At 52.6% G+C, this 16,216-nt stretch overlaps 6 protein-coding genes across 6 annotated transcripts; 2 read left to right on the forward strand and 4 right to left on the reverse strand.

The window, feature by feature from the left end:
- Positions 1-1,085: 1,085 nt before the first annotated feature.
- On the reverse strand, positions 1,086-2,585 carry DCW1_1 (Mannan endo-1,6-alpha-mannosidase DCW1; the record flags this gene model as incomplete). The annotated part of the gene is made up of 3 exons (XM_014693033.2): positions 1,086-2,287; positions 2,340-2,444; positions 2,504-2,585. The coding sequence occupies 3 exons, from the start codon at positions 2,583-2,585 to the stop codon at positions 1,086-1,088; spliced, it is 1,389 nt and encodes a 462-aa protein (XP_014548519.2).
- A 1,875-nt stretch (positions 2,586-4,460) lies between these two features.
- 15 (Endolysin) lies at positions 4,461-5,279 on the reverse strand (the record flags this gene model as incomplete). Its single annotated transcript, XM_014693032.1, has 1 exon — positions 4,461-5,279. One exon carries the CDS (start codon positions 5,277-5,279, stop codon positions 4,461-4,463), a length of 819 nt encoding a protein of 272 aa, XP_014548518.1.
- Positions 5,280-9,214: 3,935 nt separating this feature from the next.
- On the forward strand, positions 9,215-11,237 carry MFS1_0 (MFS siderochrome iron transporter 1; the record flags this gene model as incomplete). The annotated part of the gene is made up of 5 exons (XM_014693031.1): positions 9,215-9,429; positions 9,495-10,108; positions 10,173-10,425; positions 10,485-10,607; positions 10,667-11,237. 5 exons carry the CDS (start codon positions 9,215-9,217, stop codon positions 11,235-11,237), a joined length of 1,776 nt encoding a protein of 591 aa, XP_014548517.1.
- Positions 11,238-12,701: 1,464 nt separating this feature from the next.
- Positions 12,702-13,626, reverse strand: G6M90_00g020290 (uncharacterized protein; the record flags this gene model as incomplete). The annotated part of the gene is made up of 3 exons (XM_014693030.1): positions 12,702-13,225; positions 13,295-13,366; positions 13,431-13,626. 3 exons carry the CDS (start codon positions 13,624-13,626, stop codon positions 12,702-12,704), a joined length of 792 nt encoding a protein of 263 aa, XP_014548516.1.
- Positions 13,627-14,654: 1,028 nt separating this feature from the next.
- G6M90_00g020300 (uncharacterized protein) lies at positions 14,655-15,386 on the forward strand (the record flags this gene model as incomplete). Its single annotated transcript, XM_014693029.1, has 3 exons — positions 14,655-14,802; positions 14,863-15,230; positions 15,282-15,386. The coding sequence occupies 3 exons, from the start codon at positions 14,655-14,657 to the stop codon at positions 15,384-15,386; spliced, it is 621 nt and encodes a 206-aa protein (XP_014548515.1).
- A 194-nt stretch (positions 15,387-15,580) lies between these two features.
- On the reverse strand, positions 15,581-16,182 carry G6M90_00g020310 (uncharacterized protein; the record flags this gene model as incomplete). Its single annotated transcript, XM_014693028.1, has 2 exons — positions 15,581-16,113; positions 16,170-16,182. 2 exons carry the CDS (start codon positions 16,180-16,182, stop codon positions 15,581-15,583), a joined length of 546 nt encoding a protein of 181 aa, XP_014548514.1.
- Between the last annotated feature and the right edge of the window lie 34 nt (positions 16,183-16,216).

Here is a 16,216-nt window from a genome sequence, read left to right on the forward strand (position 1 = left end):
GAATCGGGGTTAATTTTAAATCTTTGTCTGCAAGGTCCTGCACAGGCGCCAAATTCGGATCGTCCCACAATTCGCCTCGGATTTCTCACCGCGAAAGGCGCAACCTTAACCTGAATATGGCAATTACTACAGGCAGCTTTATACTCGTGTTTTCTAGGCATTTACGAGGTTCTTTATAAATAAAGACCCTGATGCCAGCAATCACCCATACCCTTTACTGCCATATTTTGCTACATTCAAGAATTGCAGCGCCTCTAAATCTTGTAGTTTGATGTATTTGATAGTAATTGATTTTGACTACTAGCTTACAACATGTCAGGTTTCTTTGAAATAAGCATTCTGTTCTCGACGCCCTTCAGTACTACAGCCCGAATTCAAAGGAGCGAGTTGAGGGAAGAGAAGCCAAGAGCCGATTGTGTGATTGTACGCTGTACGTTTTACGCGTTCAGTCTTGGTGTTACACGGAAAAGGCCCAACAGTTCGTGAGGCCCAACAAAGGGGCCTCGCCGATACAGGACTTGTTAGTTATACAGCTGGAACACGTGCCCGGGCAAGGACCATAGGCCCAGGCGTTCCTTTCATGTATATAAGGCGGTCACCCTTCTCTTCCTCTCTCGTAGCAACTCAGGACCTTTGATATCCTACGAGATTATTATTGAATTGAGCCCTTTATCGCTTCAAGCCTTCATAATTGAACCCTTGTCACACTTGGTCTTGGGTTTCGGTTGTTCGTATTGCTGTCATTGGATGACTATCATATATTCTGATACGTGCTTCAACTCTCAACTACTTTCACACCATGAAAAGCGTGATTTTCTTCTTTTGCCATTCTCAGGGCTCCCCGCTGGCCATCCTGACACACGCTCAGCACTTGTAACATAAACACTAACATATTACCACAGCCTGTAACAGGATCGAGATGTGCATACTCAAGTCTTGCAGAGACCACGAGAGTAAAGCTGGGAACAGCCTGCCAATTTGTAAACATCACTCCCCATCATATCCGTCTAATCACTTTTTCCAAATCACTTTGCAACTTCATCACATCTATAACCCCCATCACAATAGCAACCCCCAAACCATGCTCAGAGATCTTCATCCCACAGCATAAACGCAGACCCCCCAATGCCAATGCCCACCAAAATAATAGTAATAATCGCAGCACCAGCCCTGTCACCCGCAGTGATTGCCTTGGGAAGCGGTAAATGGCTATCATCCGATTCCCCCCCAGCAGCCGGATTCCCCCTCGACGTGCCGCCGGTATCATGCGTCACCGCAGCACCCACCCCATCGACAAGAGTATACATGACGGCATCCAGCGCGCACATCTGCTGCCCAACACCAACCAGTCCGTCAAACTTGCCTCCATCCGTCCACGCGAACCCGCACGCCGTCCCCGGAACGCCCCTAAACGACGCATCCGACCCAGAGCACGCCCGCGCCGCCGCTTCCGCAGTCTTCCTCATAACGGGGTATACAGCCTCATACGTATGAGGGGCCATCTTGATCGTCGCCGCCAGCCAGCGTATATAGTACCCCTTGAACGAGAGACCATTATAGTCGCACCCCCTGACCGGCTCACACGCCGGCTCGAAGATGACGCCGTCCCTGGCAAATTCCCCCAGCGAGTGCCTGACAAGCCCGTCGGTCCGGGCTTTCCACACCTCGCCCCCCGTCAAGTTGTACATGACGGCGGCGCCGTGCAGGAAGATGCCCGCATTGTACGACCACTGCGTGTCGGTGCGGTTGACGCACGTCCCGCCGCCGCCGTGGTCGACGTGTATGCCGTCCAGCACGGCGAATTCCTTCGTGATGAGGCCCGCCTTTTGCTCCCACTCGAATATGGCCGTCGCCCAGTCGGCGTAGGTGCTGTTCCCCGTGTACCGCGCCAGCCGGGCGGCAATGTTGAAGAAGCACCCGTTTGAAATGGAGTTTTTGTAATTGTACCCCGCGTTGAAGGTGAATACCTGCCAGCGCAGGCCGCCGCCGCAGTTATCCTCGTCCCAGCGCGAGACGTAGTGGTTGAAGACGGCTTGCGTCAGCTCGAGCCAGCCGGGCTTGTCGGGCGGCGGGTCGGGATACTTGTTCTCGGCGGCGCTCATGGACGCCATGGCCCAGAAGCCCTGGTCGTCGTTGCCCTCGGTCCGCGTTTGGTTGATGGGCATGAAGTCGCGCGTTGGGCTGGCCTGGTGGATCATGGCCTGGCTCGTCGCCGCGTTGTAGGATGCGTCGCCCGTCATGTACCAGTAGTCGATCATGGTTCCGAACATGGCTCCCGCCTCCCACCCTGGGGACTGGTTAATTTTGCCCAGAGAGATGGTGATGATGGGGAGACTTGCAGTAGTAGGGGGAGGGGAGGTTCCCGGGTGTATCTCCCGTGTTGTTTCCGGTGTAGTACTTCATCAGGCCGTAGGCGATTGTGCTCGCGGCCGATTTGACCGATGCTGTTGGTTTGTGGTTAGGAAATCGTAGCCAAGACTGGCTGCTGCTTGGCGAGACGTACCATCGTCGCCTGGTGTTATGGAAAGACTTGTGGTTTCGGCGCACAGCAGAGCAAAAAGCAGACTTGTCACTGGTTTTTTCATTGCAGAATCTGATAATGTGGTTGTCTTTTGGAGTTTCAATCAACCATGGCGTGATAGTATAAACAGAGATATCGACACTTGACACTTTAGAAATGCTCAAGATGGAAGGATCGTGTCGTCTGAAGATGTAGCCATGTAAGTGGGGGACCTCAGTCCATTCATGACAATGTCAGGGATTTGGCAGCTATAAACAGCCTGCAAGGGACTTTAGAGGGTCATTTCAGGATAGCAATGCCTCTCTTGTTACAGGTTGCACTGCCACCAAAACGGGAACGGGAACCACATGCGCAGTTTTTTCAAGACATCATACCCACCTTGCAACCCTTTCCAACGGGCCGTCACGATGGTTATTGGGCTGGTGTTACCATAAACCCACAGCCGAAGATCCCCAGTGCTCGGCCTAATCGTCAGCGTGTCTTGTTGGCTCTTGACACGGGATGAAATTAGAATCCTGCGGTGAGATGTCTTCAACGCCCGTCTAGTGGCTGAGCCGGGAACTGAACCGCCAATGTTCGGCCCCAAGGATGAGTGAGCGGAATGTATTATCTGCAATCTCGTTTTCATACGCGGGGCCATTAGATGTTCCCATTGGCCTGCTGGAGGCAAACATCTGTCAAACACGGCTCCGAACGAGCATCAGGGGAGTTGATGGCCAGGGGTCCTTGCACCACCTTCTGACAGGATCTAATCTAACTGACGGAATGTATCTGGCACGCCATTTTGTCCTAACTATTGGATGAGGGATACAGATGTGGATTTTACTTGGTCCGATGGTGGCCTTTGCATCACTAGGACAGACAACTATGTATGATTGACCGTAGGGCAATGCAGCTCTGTTGATAAAACAAACCGTCTCGGCGTAGTTTCTACATCTTATAATAAGAAGGGCTCTAAGTTTTTCAAATCCTGTCAAGTAGCATGGTTGTTCATAGAAGAAAAGGGACGCATATAACTAAGGAAGCACTTGTGAATGATACTGTGACGGCAACAATTTAGGTTCAAAGGGAACGCAGAGTGCAACTTACCCAGACGCCGAGCCTACTTCCACGGCGAAATAACTATGGTCGCCTTCATTCGATATGCAATATCCATGGCCCGGTCACCGCTAATCGACCTCCACCGTCTTATTATAATACCCGGCCAGCGTTAAAATTGCTCATCGAAACGGCAGCCATATTTGGTAGCTAGCAAAATTTGCCCTGTACGCAAACATCCATTGAGAACCAACTACCAACTCTGTAATTAATATGGTACCCGCCTGTTAAGGGCATAATTGGTGGAGGCTTAAACCAAGTATCGGCGAGGTCATTGACAATATTGGTCGGGTATGGGTCAGCCCCTTTTGGTATCCAACGGACACATGTCGGAGTCACTTTAAATTCCTTATTAATCAACTTGACTACTACACCGTAGAATACCCCCAGTACCTAGCTTATAGTTATGCCCTCTTGGCCGTGACAGCTACTATCCAAACCCAAACGAATTGCTCAACCGACAAGATTTAGGGCAGGACAGAAGCATAATGCCACAAGAACAGCATTCGTTCATGTCTATGCCACTAGACCGACACTCATATATTCCACTGAAAACAAGTCATTGATGAACAAGAATATATTGCCGGTTTACACTGTTGTTTGCAGAATCCAAATAAACAGCCTTGGACAATATTTTAAAATTGGGCAACAGTTTAATTAGAGCCTGAGAAGGTACATCTAAATTAAAAACATGTGCCGCGCATATTTACAATCCGCATGTAGTGCGAATTTGTCCAACAAACAAGGTCAATACCGCCAAATACATAATGGAAGAAAAGTACAAGTCTCCAAAAAAGCTTCCAAGTCTCGATATAAACAAACTGTAATCGAAGCACTTGACCTACTGGCATTGAGGGAAAGCACTCCTAGAGGAAGCAATCTTGAAAAGCCCGACCTCGTCCGCGCGACGCTTAACAAGGCCAGGCAGGACCCTGCCACCACCCATCTTCCACTTGGGCAGTTCCTCAGAGGCAACAGTGTTGGCATTCTCGCCACGGTTAAGCCGCTTGACGAGACTCGAGGACTGGGCAGCGCCGCAGCCGACATTGAACACCCAGGAGGTCAGGGCAGCCCACTGGTTCTCATTGAGCTTGACTTTGCCGGCGTCGAGGGCCCTGCCCAAGCACTTGGTGTAGCTGGGCAGGTCGTCGTTGAGAAGCTGGAGAGCCGTGGCCTTTGTCAGCGGGAACGTGTACTTGACCTCGGCGCAGCCCTTCTTCTGGCACAGATGGCCGTAGCCGACGGTGGGCAGGCCGATGGGGTCGGGCTTGGGTCGGTCGACGAAGCCCTCCCAGCGGGTGATGAGGTCGGTGCCGGCCTTGTTGAGCGTCTTGCAGAAACCGCCGGACGGGGGAGGGTTGGAGCCGCCGCCGCCGCCGCCGCCGCATTTGCCCGTGACGTAGCCAGAGGAGCCGGTCTTGATGTAGTAATCGGCGACGTAGCAGCCGTCCTGGGTCTTGTCCCAGATGGAGTTGCCGTTGATAGAGGGCCCCTCGGTTTGGCAGGATATCTTGACGTCGTCGGTCTTTTTGTACGTCTTTTTGACGGCGGAGCTGGTGTTGGGCTCGGCTCGGCAGTTGAGAGAGTCGGCGGTGACTGGGAAGGCTGTGACCATGGTGGCGGTCATGGCTAGCATGTTGGCAACAACAAGGACCTTCATGTTGGAAAAGTAGCGAAAAGAGTGCAAGGCTTGGTTGAAGTTGAGACAGAGGAGAGTTGATTGGTTTGTAGAATGATGACCGATTCAGAACCAACGCCTGATTGAGATTCTTCGGGATCTTTATATGTTGCTCTCAGATATAAAAATAGAAGGCGCTAGGATAAAAAAACCAAAGTTGCAGGTATTCCCAGTTCCGTTATTACTCAACGCCAAAGAGACTTACACGTTATGGAAACAAGCCCCCATGCGGGTCATCCAATTCCTCAAACACCCGGTTGAGCCACTCACACGATGACGGTTAAAAATGAAGCTATGAGATTGCTGGCACTTGCTCTTTGTGATGCAGAACCGAGTGTAAGCCCCGGTTGAATCCGACTTACACAGATACTTGGCATGATTGCGGCTGAGATGGCCACCCTCCACTTTGCTTAGTTTCCAGGCACACTCCAATCGGGATCATCTGAACCAGCAGGGAACCCTGTAAATAGCACAAGGCCAAACTCCATTAGGAGGCTATTTCTATTTTTAACCCCCCCAGCACACAGGCGCGGATCAGCTTTTCCTGAGTTGAGTATGCTGCGCGCAGCAAAGGAGATGCGCCATAACGACTAACAGGAGATGCAGTCTAAGAGATCTAGACGAGGCAGGAGTTGAGTTTGGCCGACTTTACTGTTGCTTACATGCGAGTTGTGCTCGGTCAAACGGTACGCGTAGCTAAAGGGAGACATTGGCGAACTGAAGACACCATGGGATGCTTAGTGATGGTTGGTGTGAATACTAGCAAGTCGAGTTAGAAAGGTCCATGGAATCTACCTGTAGGAGAGACTGGCAAGCCGCACAACATGCGATATGTACTGCCCTGTAACCTTTGAGACGGAGCTGCAGTCGACTCAAATATACAATCTTGTCGTGAATCATGTAGCGAACCGTGTAAACTAATGTCGCTAACGTCTGTGCTGTGTCTTGAAAATTCAGCTCGGGAAACAGCCAACATGAAAGAGTCGGTGGTTTTCACAAAAGACTCCTTCAGGGGACTTTTGAATGCAGACTCAACTCCGCAACCTTGTAGTGGCCGGGATCACGAACTCTTTGGCCTGCGAAAACTGTAAGTAAATCGGGCAGTCACCTATCGACTTGCAAAGTGGCATTATCGTTGGATACCAAGTAGACCTTGGCACCCGACGTGTCTTCGGCGGACATTCTAACGAACGAGAATGGATAGTGTTTTGGAGTGAGGAAGATTGCGTATCAAAAACGTTGAGGTAGCGAGGGTGGACGGGATAATGGGTCACATGAAGGATGCTTTCTTGCCTCTCGAACCATAGTCTTTGTCTGGATCGCAATGATGCGGAATCATCCAAGCCTCACTACCAAGTCTAGCGAGAGATTTATCAGGCGCACCAAAATTATCAATCTCGTCCGACCAAGGGATACCATCATACGCTCCCACGCTCGAATCGTAATAGCAGCAACCCGTCCGCACGAACGACCGCACTCCTGGTGTCTCGTCTCTCTGGCCTTCTGCCGCCGATAATCCGAAGCGTATGAGCCTGTGAAAGTGTCCCTAACTCAACGCAAATAGAAATAAAACTCATATGAGTGGTTAACAGGCGAAAATGGAACTTACCCTGCGCCAGTCGTATCCTCGACTTGGACATCAAATGCAGTATACTAGCCACTCCGCGTTGCAACGGCGTGGAATGCCTCCGGTACCAAGTGTAATAACCACGTTGGCTGTACCACGGTTTCGACATTCTTATGCGATGCTAGGCCAAGTATCTTAATGAACGTCGCCTCTGTCACGTTTTGACATGATTGTTGACTCTGGCTCATTCACAAGGAAGTGCGGTTCGCAACCACGGCCAAGAGGCATCCAGGCCTGCGATGGTTTTTGATGTCGTTGTTGTTCGAACGGGGGAACTTGGCAGCCACGGGGGCATCCATAACATTTAAAGGATCAATGGTGGTGAGTGTCGTGGCATGATAACTGGTGACAACTGGTGCCAGCTGGTGCCAGCTGGTGCAGGGCCGTAGCTTGCGTAACGTTATTGGCCTGCCTACGCCAGCATTAACCAGACCAGTCGACGTCAATTGATAACTTGTGCGTGCCGACGGGTAGTTAATGCTACCAGACTCTACCCACAGCTACATCTAGTGCCTCTGCGCTTTTCCCCTTGATGAGTTGTCATGATAAGTTGGAATTGCTTTACGCGCACCAGACTCGGGCTGCTAATTTATAGTCTCAAGACAATTTTATGCAAACAGACAGTGTCACAAAATCGAAGGGACCAGACCCCTCTATTCCGTTGACAGTCGGCTCAGGGGTGCGAACCTTGCCGCTACAGGTACTTGAATACAAGTAAAGGCAAAAAACATATACTAGCTAGCTACTTGTATTTTATAGCATTAAATAAGAGCAGCTTGTTGGAGAGCATAAGGGGCGAAGAGTTCATTATACTGGTTGCACATCAGATGTGCGCACAACATGCGGGATTGATAACATTGATGCATCATGCGGAGGCGTCATTTGTTCCGACTTCGGGGCCGACATTTCCCGTAGAGCATAATAAACTGGGGAGAAGAGGAGGAAAAAAGAAACGGTCGTTTTGGCAAACAAATGGATGCTCATAGGATACAGCTTCTAGATTCGCGAACCAATAAATTGATCTCAACGGGTAATTTCGCACCGGGTGCTGGTGCCCGTGCTGGTGCCCAACAGCCCCGTTTTCGGATGGCTGTCTCCACCGAGTCTAAAAAGACGCACCAGGTTGGATCAGCCAATATTTCTGGGGGAAAACAGTAAAAAAATAAATGCTTACTTATGATTAGGGCTAAGAGAGTCTTGCTCACGCCAAGCTCGTGGCCCTGGCGAATACAACGCCGTAGCTTGGCATGGTGGTTCTCCTGCACATGATGACTGCGTGTGCAGATGCAATCTACCATGGCCATGGAACGCCATTCGCAGTGCCTCGATCTGTCAGCCAAGTGCCTGGTCAATGTGGATTTACGGAGCGCCGGACCCTTACCAGGGAGCCGCTAGCAGTTGCCAGTTCTATGCATGCCCAGACGGCAGACCCTCCAACACCCAAGTCCACGATGGACGAATCCTGGCACCTACCGCCAGGATGTCCCCAAAGCAAACTCATCAGCATCACGCAACACGCAATAAGTTCTAGTCCGACAAATTTTTTCCCGCCGTCGGCTAGCATTACTAAAACGAAACAAGAAAAAAAGACGGTGAGGGGCATTGCGCATCAAGTGGCTGATTTAGTGCCAACTAGGCTATCCACCATTGTCCACTTATCGTTTATCTGATGATCAGATAAAACGAGAGCTGGACACAACAACTGCGAGGCCCATCGTGACGGCAATGCGATGCCGTCTTGGCCAGCACCACGGCTCCACAGCGCGGGCCCTTCGGCCCCAAAACCTTGTCCTCTGCTTCCACGATTTGCTCGTCTTGGCCATTTTGCCGTCTTCTCAACATAAAGGCTAAACGACGCCGCTTCTCAGTCCAGACGGCTGATTGTCGCCCAACCCCCGTTCATGTGGCGTTTTCTGGGAGTTCTAAACCGGGGGCAGCCAGTTTCTTGCTTGCGGCTTACGTGTGTGGTGGTTGGTCCCGGGCATCAGATAATCAGTACTCCGCGGTTGATGGGAATCCCTGCCATCGTGGTGGGTAATCGTCCCCTTCTCTTCACCTGTGGTCGTAGCCGCCTTTGCCGATTATCTCTCTGTGTTGTGACTAGCTGAAAAGCTTCCGCTGTCGATATAGATAATAGACGCCCGTCGTCGCCATGTGTAGCAAGACGCCTTTTCAACCTTCGCAAGCATAGCATCCTGTGCCACAATCGAAAGACCTCGAGTCTCGCTGTAGTTCGAGTTGAGGGCCAAGAACCTTTCCTCTGGCCAACGAAACCGAGCAGCAGCTCAAAATGGCGCCGCAAATCACCCACCCGACGACACCGGGCTTTGTCCCGGAGCCAGACAGAAACCCCTCCGACGTGGAAAAGGACCAAATCAACACCAACCATGAGGCTGACGACAAGAAACCAGACACCGAGCCCAGCTACAAGCAGGAAGGTGTCCAGCGAGTCGAGGCAATCACCAGCGTGTGGACAAAACAAATCCTCATCATCATGTTTGTCCTGTACGTCGTCGACACACGGCCAGCTTCCCACCCCTTTTATTCTTTTGCTAACACGTCCTCGCAAGTCTCTACCTCGTCTCCTTCATCGACCAGCTCCAGGGCTCCGTGACAGGCAACCTCCAAAACTTCATCACGTCGTCCTTTGGCCAGCACGGCCTCCTCGCCGCCACCGACATCGTCGCCTCCATCATCGGCGGCGTGTGCACCCTCACCATTGCCAAAATCATCGACATCTGGGGCCGCTGCGAGGGCTTCGTCGCCATGATTGTCCTCATGGTCGTCGGCCTCATCACAAAGGGCGTCAGCCAAGACGTTCCCACCTACGCCGCCGGCCACACCCTCTACTGGGTCGGCCACATTGGCCTCGGCTACATCATCACCATCATCCTCGCCGACATGACGACCCTGCGCAACCGGCTCATCCTGTTTGGCATCCAGCAGACGCCCATCATCGCCACCACCTTTGCGGGGCCCAGAATCGCCGACCTGTTCTACGCCAGTGCCAATTGCCGCTGGGCCTTTTACTCGTTTTGCATCATCCTGGTCTTCTTCGCCATCCCCGTTGCCATCGTCTTCGTCTTGAGCAAGAGAAAGGCCGTGCGCATGGGCGTCTATCCCGAGCGGCCCAGGAACCGGACGGCCTGGGAGTCGTGTAGGCACTATTTTATCGAGTTTGACGGTCAGTCTTTTCCCCTCCCCGCGCCTGGTATTGCCCTCCCCTTAATGCTCACCTATATCCCTAGTTATTGGCATGTTTTTAACCGTCGCCGGATGGTCTCTTCTCCTGCTGCCCTTCCAGCTGGTCAACACGGCCGCAGACGGGTGGAAGACGGGCTACGTCATTGCCATGATTGTCGTGGGCGTCGTTTTGCTCGCCCTGTTCGCCATCTGGGAGAAGTACTTTGCGCCCGTCCAGTACTTCCCATGGGCGTATCTCAAGGACCGCACCATTCTCGGAGCCTGTCTACTCTACGGCTTCATGTTCCTCTCCATCTTGTACGCACTCGCAACCCATCATCTCCTTGGCCACAACCAACCCACTAACACCAGAGTAGCTGCTGGGACACGTACTACCAGTCATACCTCGAGGTCGTGCACTTCCAGAGCATCACCGACTCAGGCTACATCCTGAACTCGTTCTCTCTCGCATCGTCCGTCATTTCCCCCCTGATCGGAGTGTAAGCCCGCCTGCCACATATCCCCCTCCCCCCATGGCAAACTCTGCTAACCGCCCCAGCTACATCCGCTACTTTGGCAACGTCAAATGGCCCTCGCTCGCCATGATCCCCTTTGCCATCCTAGGCACGGCGCTGCTCGTGCGTTTCCGAACCCCCAGCACCTCGGTCGGCGTGCTAGTCATGTGCCAGCTCTTCAACGGCTTCGCGACAGGCGTCTGGGCCATGACCGGCCAGCTCGCCATCATGGCCTCCATCGACCACCAGCACATTGCCGTCGCCATTGCGCTGTTTGGGCTGTTCGGCTCCATCGGTCAGGCTATCGGCTTCGCAATCGCCGGCGGCCTGTGGACAAACACCATGGAGGACAAGATGTACCAGTACCTGCCGGACGACTACAAGAACCAGACGGCCACTATTTACGGCGACATCGAGGCCCAGTTGGCGCTTCCGGCGGGCAGTCCTGCGCGAGATGGGATTATTCATGCGTATAGCGACGTGCAGCGCGTCATGGCCATCTGCGGCTCGTGCTTCATGGCTCTGGCTATTTTATGCATCTTCATGTGGCGAAGCATCAATGTGCGAACATTGGAAGAGACTAGGGGAAAGCAAACCAAGGGTATGGTTTTCTAAATCGTAACAAACATGGAAAAGGACGCCTAGTGTGTGGATTTCACAATTTTCCATGCCACATCACGGATAGTCGTCCTCGCCACCAACGGACCCCCAAGATTTCACCACTAGTATGAAGAACACCAGGATTATATTAGGGTGCTGTTTTCAATATAATAAAAAACTACTCTAGGAATTTGTATCGTTATTACGTGTGTTGTAGGGGAGCACATGGACCGAAATCCTACCACCTCAAGCTGGACACTGGCCGCTCCGCGGGCGAAGCATCTGAATGTACAGATTCACTCCTTCATAATACCAAATGCCACCTTTTCCCTGGTACATGCAGTCTGTTGTCAATTGAGACCGCATTTTTCCAGTCACTTGATCTAAGCTAAATGGAACATTCCATTCAAATGGTGCGCAAACGACGGCCTGGCAGCATGCCTCGGTAATAGACGTGCAAGATTTTGCACCTATAGCAATTTCCCCCTTCTCGTCCACCATGCGGGTCCAGTATTCAATGACTCTGGGACAGTCGTTTATCCTCGGGCCTGCTCCCTGTGAAGAATCTTGTCAGCTGGATGCGTACGCGCTGGCTTGGGTTGACAACAGCCTCACATCAGGGCAAGAATATTCACGATTTTTGTAATAATAGATGGTATCCCATATAATGTAATTCGGGTCAATCCCAACTTGTTTAGCCATGTCTGAAAAAGGAAAACGGGCGATGGTGGCATTTCCAAAGTCGAGCGAGGCTGGCTGAGGGGCATCTCTGAGAACCCAACACGTAGTCACGATAGGAAAAAGAACTGCAATAAACCGAATATACTTCATAGTTGCGTACAAGTGTCGACGTATTGCTAATCAATGTTTCGTAAGGGACTGTTGCCTAAGTAGGCTATGATGTTGACGGGCAGCGCTTTTTAGTAGGACGGGAGGAAGAACGAGAGGAAGAACGGCTGCTACCAGAGCCTTTCCTCGATGCGGGCTTCTTGTGAGACTTGGTCTTCTTGTCAGGCTTCTTTCGTCCAAAGACACGTCGAAAGAAATGTCGAGTTCGCAGATAGGCACGGAAGACCTTGAGCAGTAAACAATGCATGGTGGAGGGAATGGAAAAAGTGTTTGCGTGACGCAGACGGCAACGATTTATGGAAGGGGGCAGGTTTCAGGTTCATGTCACTTTTGGAAGGCTTGGTCCGGCCCCTTCCTCATGTCGAGTCGCTTAACAGAGCATCATCCTCAGCGCTCGGCAGTAGCGTGCCTTGCAGTCGTAATAAGAAAGAGTCTGGTCGCAAAAATCACGAACAAAGCAAGTGTGACACGGGAACACGCAACGGCAATTTCGTGGCAATCATTAAGCGCTTCTCCGTGCACCACACCTTCCATCAGTTGTCTCGTCGAGGAAAGCATATAAACGGCAAGTACAATCTTCGAATTTCCACCCAAACCCTCCTGGCTGCCTTGGTAGTCAACTAACAAGATCTACGCTGATTCGCTTCGAACAGAGGGCGAATCCCTATGCTGCCCATCCGGTTTTATATTTCGAGGAGAGAACTTCTGTCGCAACATCCGCAGACGCTGCTGCCTTCGTCTGTAAATGAGCAAGGCAGCGACGGCAATCAGTGCCACGCCGCCAACAACGCCGATGACAACGCCAGCGGTGCCGCCGCCAGAGAGACCGGAACTCGCAGAGCCCGAGTTCTTGGACGCGTCTGATGTGGGCGTAGGGGTATCCTTTTTGCTGTCCTCGGGCACTGTGGCGTTGAAGCACGGAACCTTCTCCTTGAAGTTGGCAAACTCGACATAGGTGATGTCGGCACACGCGTAAAACGTCTCCTTGTCGGGCTTGTCAAAGCTGGCTACGTATTTGATCTGGAAAGTGGCGTTCGCTCCAGCCTTGATGAAGGGTGGTGGATTCTGGACGTTCACGCAAGTGTGTCCCTTGTCCAACTCAGCCATAGCCTCGGGCTTTATAAGTGTTGTGAAGTCATTGTCTTCCTTGGGATCTGGAGCAAAGACCCGTCAGCTCTTGGATTTGGTGTGCTTTTATTTAGATGATGCAGGGGTCAACAAACCGTCATCGTACGAAATACTTAGTTGGACGCTATGGGCTTCCTTTTGATCAACAAGAGCAACCTGACCATTGGCTGTCACATGGTTAGTTGGTCGGAGTTGATGCAGCCACAGCATAGTTGATATGTGCTTCCATACTCAGCGGGAAATTGGTGCGGTTGCCCACACGAGCGACTGATCCGCAAGGCGCAGTATTATCAGCAGCGGCAGACCAGACTCTGTCTTCCGGCCACATAAAGGCCGCAGGTCCCATGTCGTCGGAGGTTGTTGGGTTGGCAGCTGTGGCAACCGAAGTTGCCATGGCCAGGACGGCCAGCAATCTCAACAGAGCCATTTCGAAACGCGGTTCATTCAAGAAGGCAGTACTGATATGTCTGGTTCATAGTCAATTCGAGAAAATCCCAAATGTGGGAGACGAGCAACACGAGCGGTATTAATGGAAAGCACACACACACACACGCACCCATCACAGCCATGGTCCATCACCACAACTTCATCCAACTGGGCAATTCGCTCCCCCACCGGCCTGCCAAACGCACGGGAGAATTGAAAACAAAGTGCACGACAGCATATTGATGCAACGGCACACTCGCACAAAGAGAATGGTCTAAAACTTGTGTGGTAGCATCCAAGCTGCTGGCAACATAAAACATTGAAGCCATCCCCGCACACACGGATCGTCCTCGAATCGCCGAGAGGCCCCGACCCACGCCGTGCGCCATGAAAGGCAGGTTGCCAAGTCCCATCAACCCGCTGCAGCCATTGATTTGCCAGCGAGGTAAATATTGGCAGGGGGGCGAGTTATCAGATGATCAGATAACAGATGTTGGATGAAGCGTGCCACTTCCATTGGTCCGTCCCGCGCCACTTGACGGCCGACGCACGGCAATCAAGTTCACTGTCTGCTTCGCATGCGAGTGCATAGGCGCAAATTGGTTCATTGGCTGATGATGAAGTCCTCGTATCCGCCCAAGGTTGATTTATAGGCCAAGGATGCTCCTCCGATCGGCGCCGAGAGTTTGGGGAGGGGAAGTTGACGAACCCTTGGCAAGCCTTCCCCAGGTTCCAGTCAAGGCCAAGAAAGATCCCCAACAAGAATGTGCCGGGAGACACAAGTAGAATCGGGCAAGCTGGGAGAGGCACTTTTGGGTTGCATGGAGTCTGCGCGTGTGGTTCATGGCTCTCGGGTACAGGGATTGCATTTGTTGCTGTTGTATCTGGTCGAGCTGTATATAAAGACCATGCCTCCGGGGACATTTCCGGCGTCGACCCTCTTGCCCAGTCGGTTTCTGTTGGCCGTTTCTTTAGAAACTCCATCAGCTTCTTCCAATCGTCACTTGTTTGAGCACTGCGTCCAGCAAGATGCGCTTCACTGCTTCTGCTCTCGCCATCGGCGCGGTGGCATCCCTAGCCGCCGCCGTTGCCAACCCGGACTTCAGCTTTCCCGACATTGTCCCCATGGCGAAGCGTCAGAACTCGGGTCCTGCTTATCAATGCCACGCCAGTTGTGGTCAGTACACCGCCGTGGGTGCCCAATGACACGATTTCCGCCAGACTAACTTGTCCGTAGGATATGCCATCCAGAACTCCACCAAGGATGGCTACTGTCAGGACCAGTCCTGGGTGAAGCTCCTAGACGACTGCCTCGACTGCGCCCTCAAGTACAAGATCTGGCAGTGGTACGGCGACAAGGTCAGCGCCGCCGCCGGGAAGTGCGGCCTGGAGGCGACTCCCAAGCCCGTTGACGACAGTGGTTCATCCCAGGTTGGGTCGGGGACTGCAGCCCCCAGCACCACTCCCATCACTACGGCAGCTCAGCAGACGAGCGCTCCAGGCCAGTCTACCCATGCAGAAAGCCGTTCGGTTTCGGGACCAGTGGCGCCCACTTCTGCCGTTCAAACCACCGCGGCGTCTGATGTTGCCCCCGGTCACAATTCTGTAAGAGTGCCACGGAGCATATGCTCGGAACACTGCTGACAAAAATGGCAGACCGCCAGTCATGCTCCAACCGTCACAGCCGGGGCATCGCAAAACATGCTTTCCGGCCGTGTCGTAGCTGGAGTGGCCGTTTTGATTGCCGCCAACATGTTTTAATTTTGCGAATTCAGGATACGGGCATGAGGGATCTTGCTGACAACTTCATGTAAGCATATACTCGAAAGCCAGAGGTCGCTCAATTCGTACGACAATTATATAATACAACGCCATTGAATACAGTTTATGTTCCAAGTGCTCATGGTAGCTCGTAACTCGTGTCGAAATATATTCAAAAAAGGAAATAGAAATTCTCACTTCAGAGCCATGCCGCCAAAGGCCCTGTCCAATTCTGCCCCCGCGTCAACCACCGGCTGTGCCGTCCCAGCCCCCATCGGCGGCGGATCTTGTTGTTGCTGATGTTGCGCCGTCGCTCCCGCGGTCGGCCCAGCCTGTGCCGACATTCTCTCGGGCTGCAGTAGCCGCGACTCACTGTCCAGCCAGCCGGGCGCAACTCTCCTCTTCTCGGCTAGATCGCGCTGTTTGATCTGGTCCTCGAATTCTTGGAGCTCCCGCTCCGCGCTCTCCTGGACTTTGGTGACGTGGTCCAGGAGCGCTCTGCACGAGTCAATGATGTCGTCGGGGTGTGCGGCATGGCCGGAGCCCGAGACGACGAAGCGCGCCTTTGGCTGTTGGGAGGGGTCTTCGGATGCCGTGGGGATTCCCATTGCTGAGGGGGGGATGTTGGAGGGCATTGTCTTGTAGTTGTAGGAGAGCGTGGTGGCCGTTGGGAGAGATACAAACGGGGACACGGTGAGGGGGACCTGCTCTAGCAGGGGGTGAGGGCCTATTTAGCTGTTAGCTTGGCAGGGCGCCGGCGGGGAGAGAGGAGGTGGCGCATACGATTGCTGTGCATGGTGTATGTTGAGGTTGCTGTGCCAAGGTGCGGT

This window comes from Metarhizium brunneum, chromosome 1, assembly GCF_013426205.1.
Source record: "Metarhizium brunneum chromosome 1, complete sequence".
In the NCBI taxonomy this organism is placed as follows: Eukaryota; Fungi; Ascomycota; class Sordariomycetes; order Hypocreales; family Clavicipitaceae; genus Metarhizium; species Metarhizium brunneum.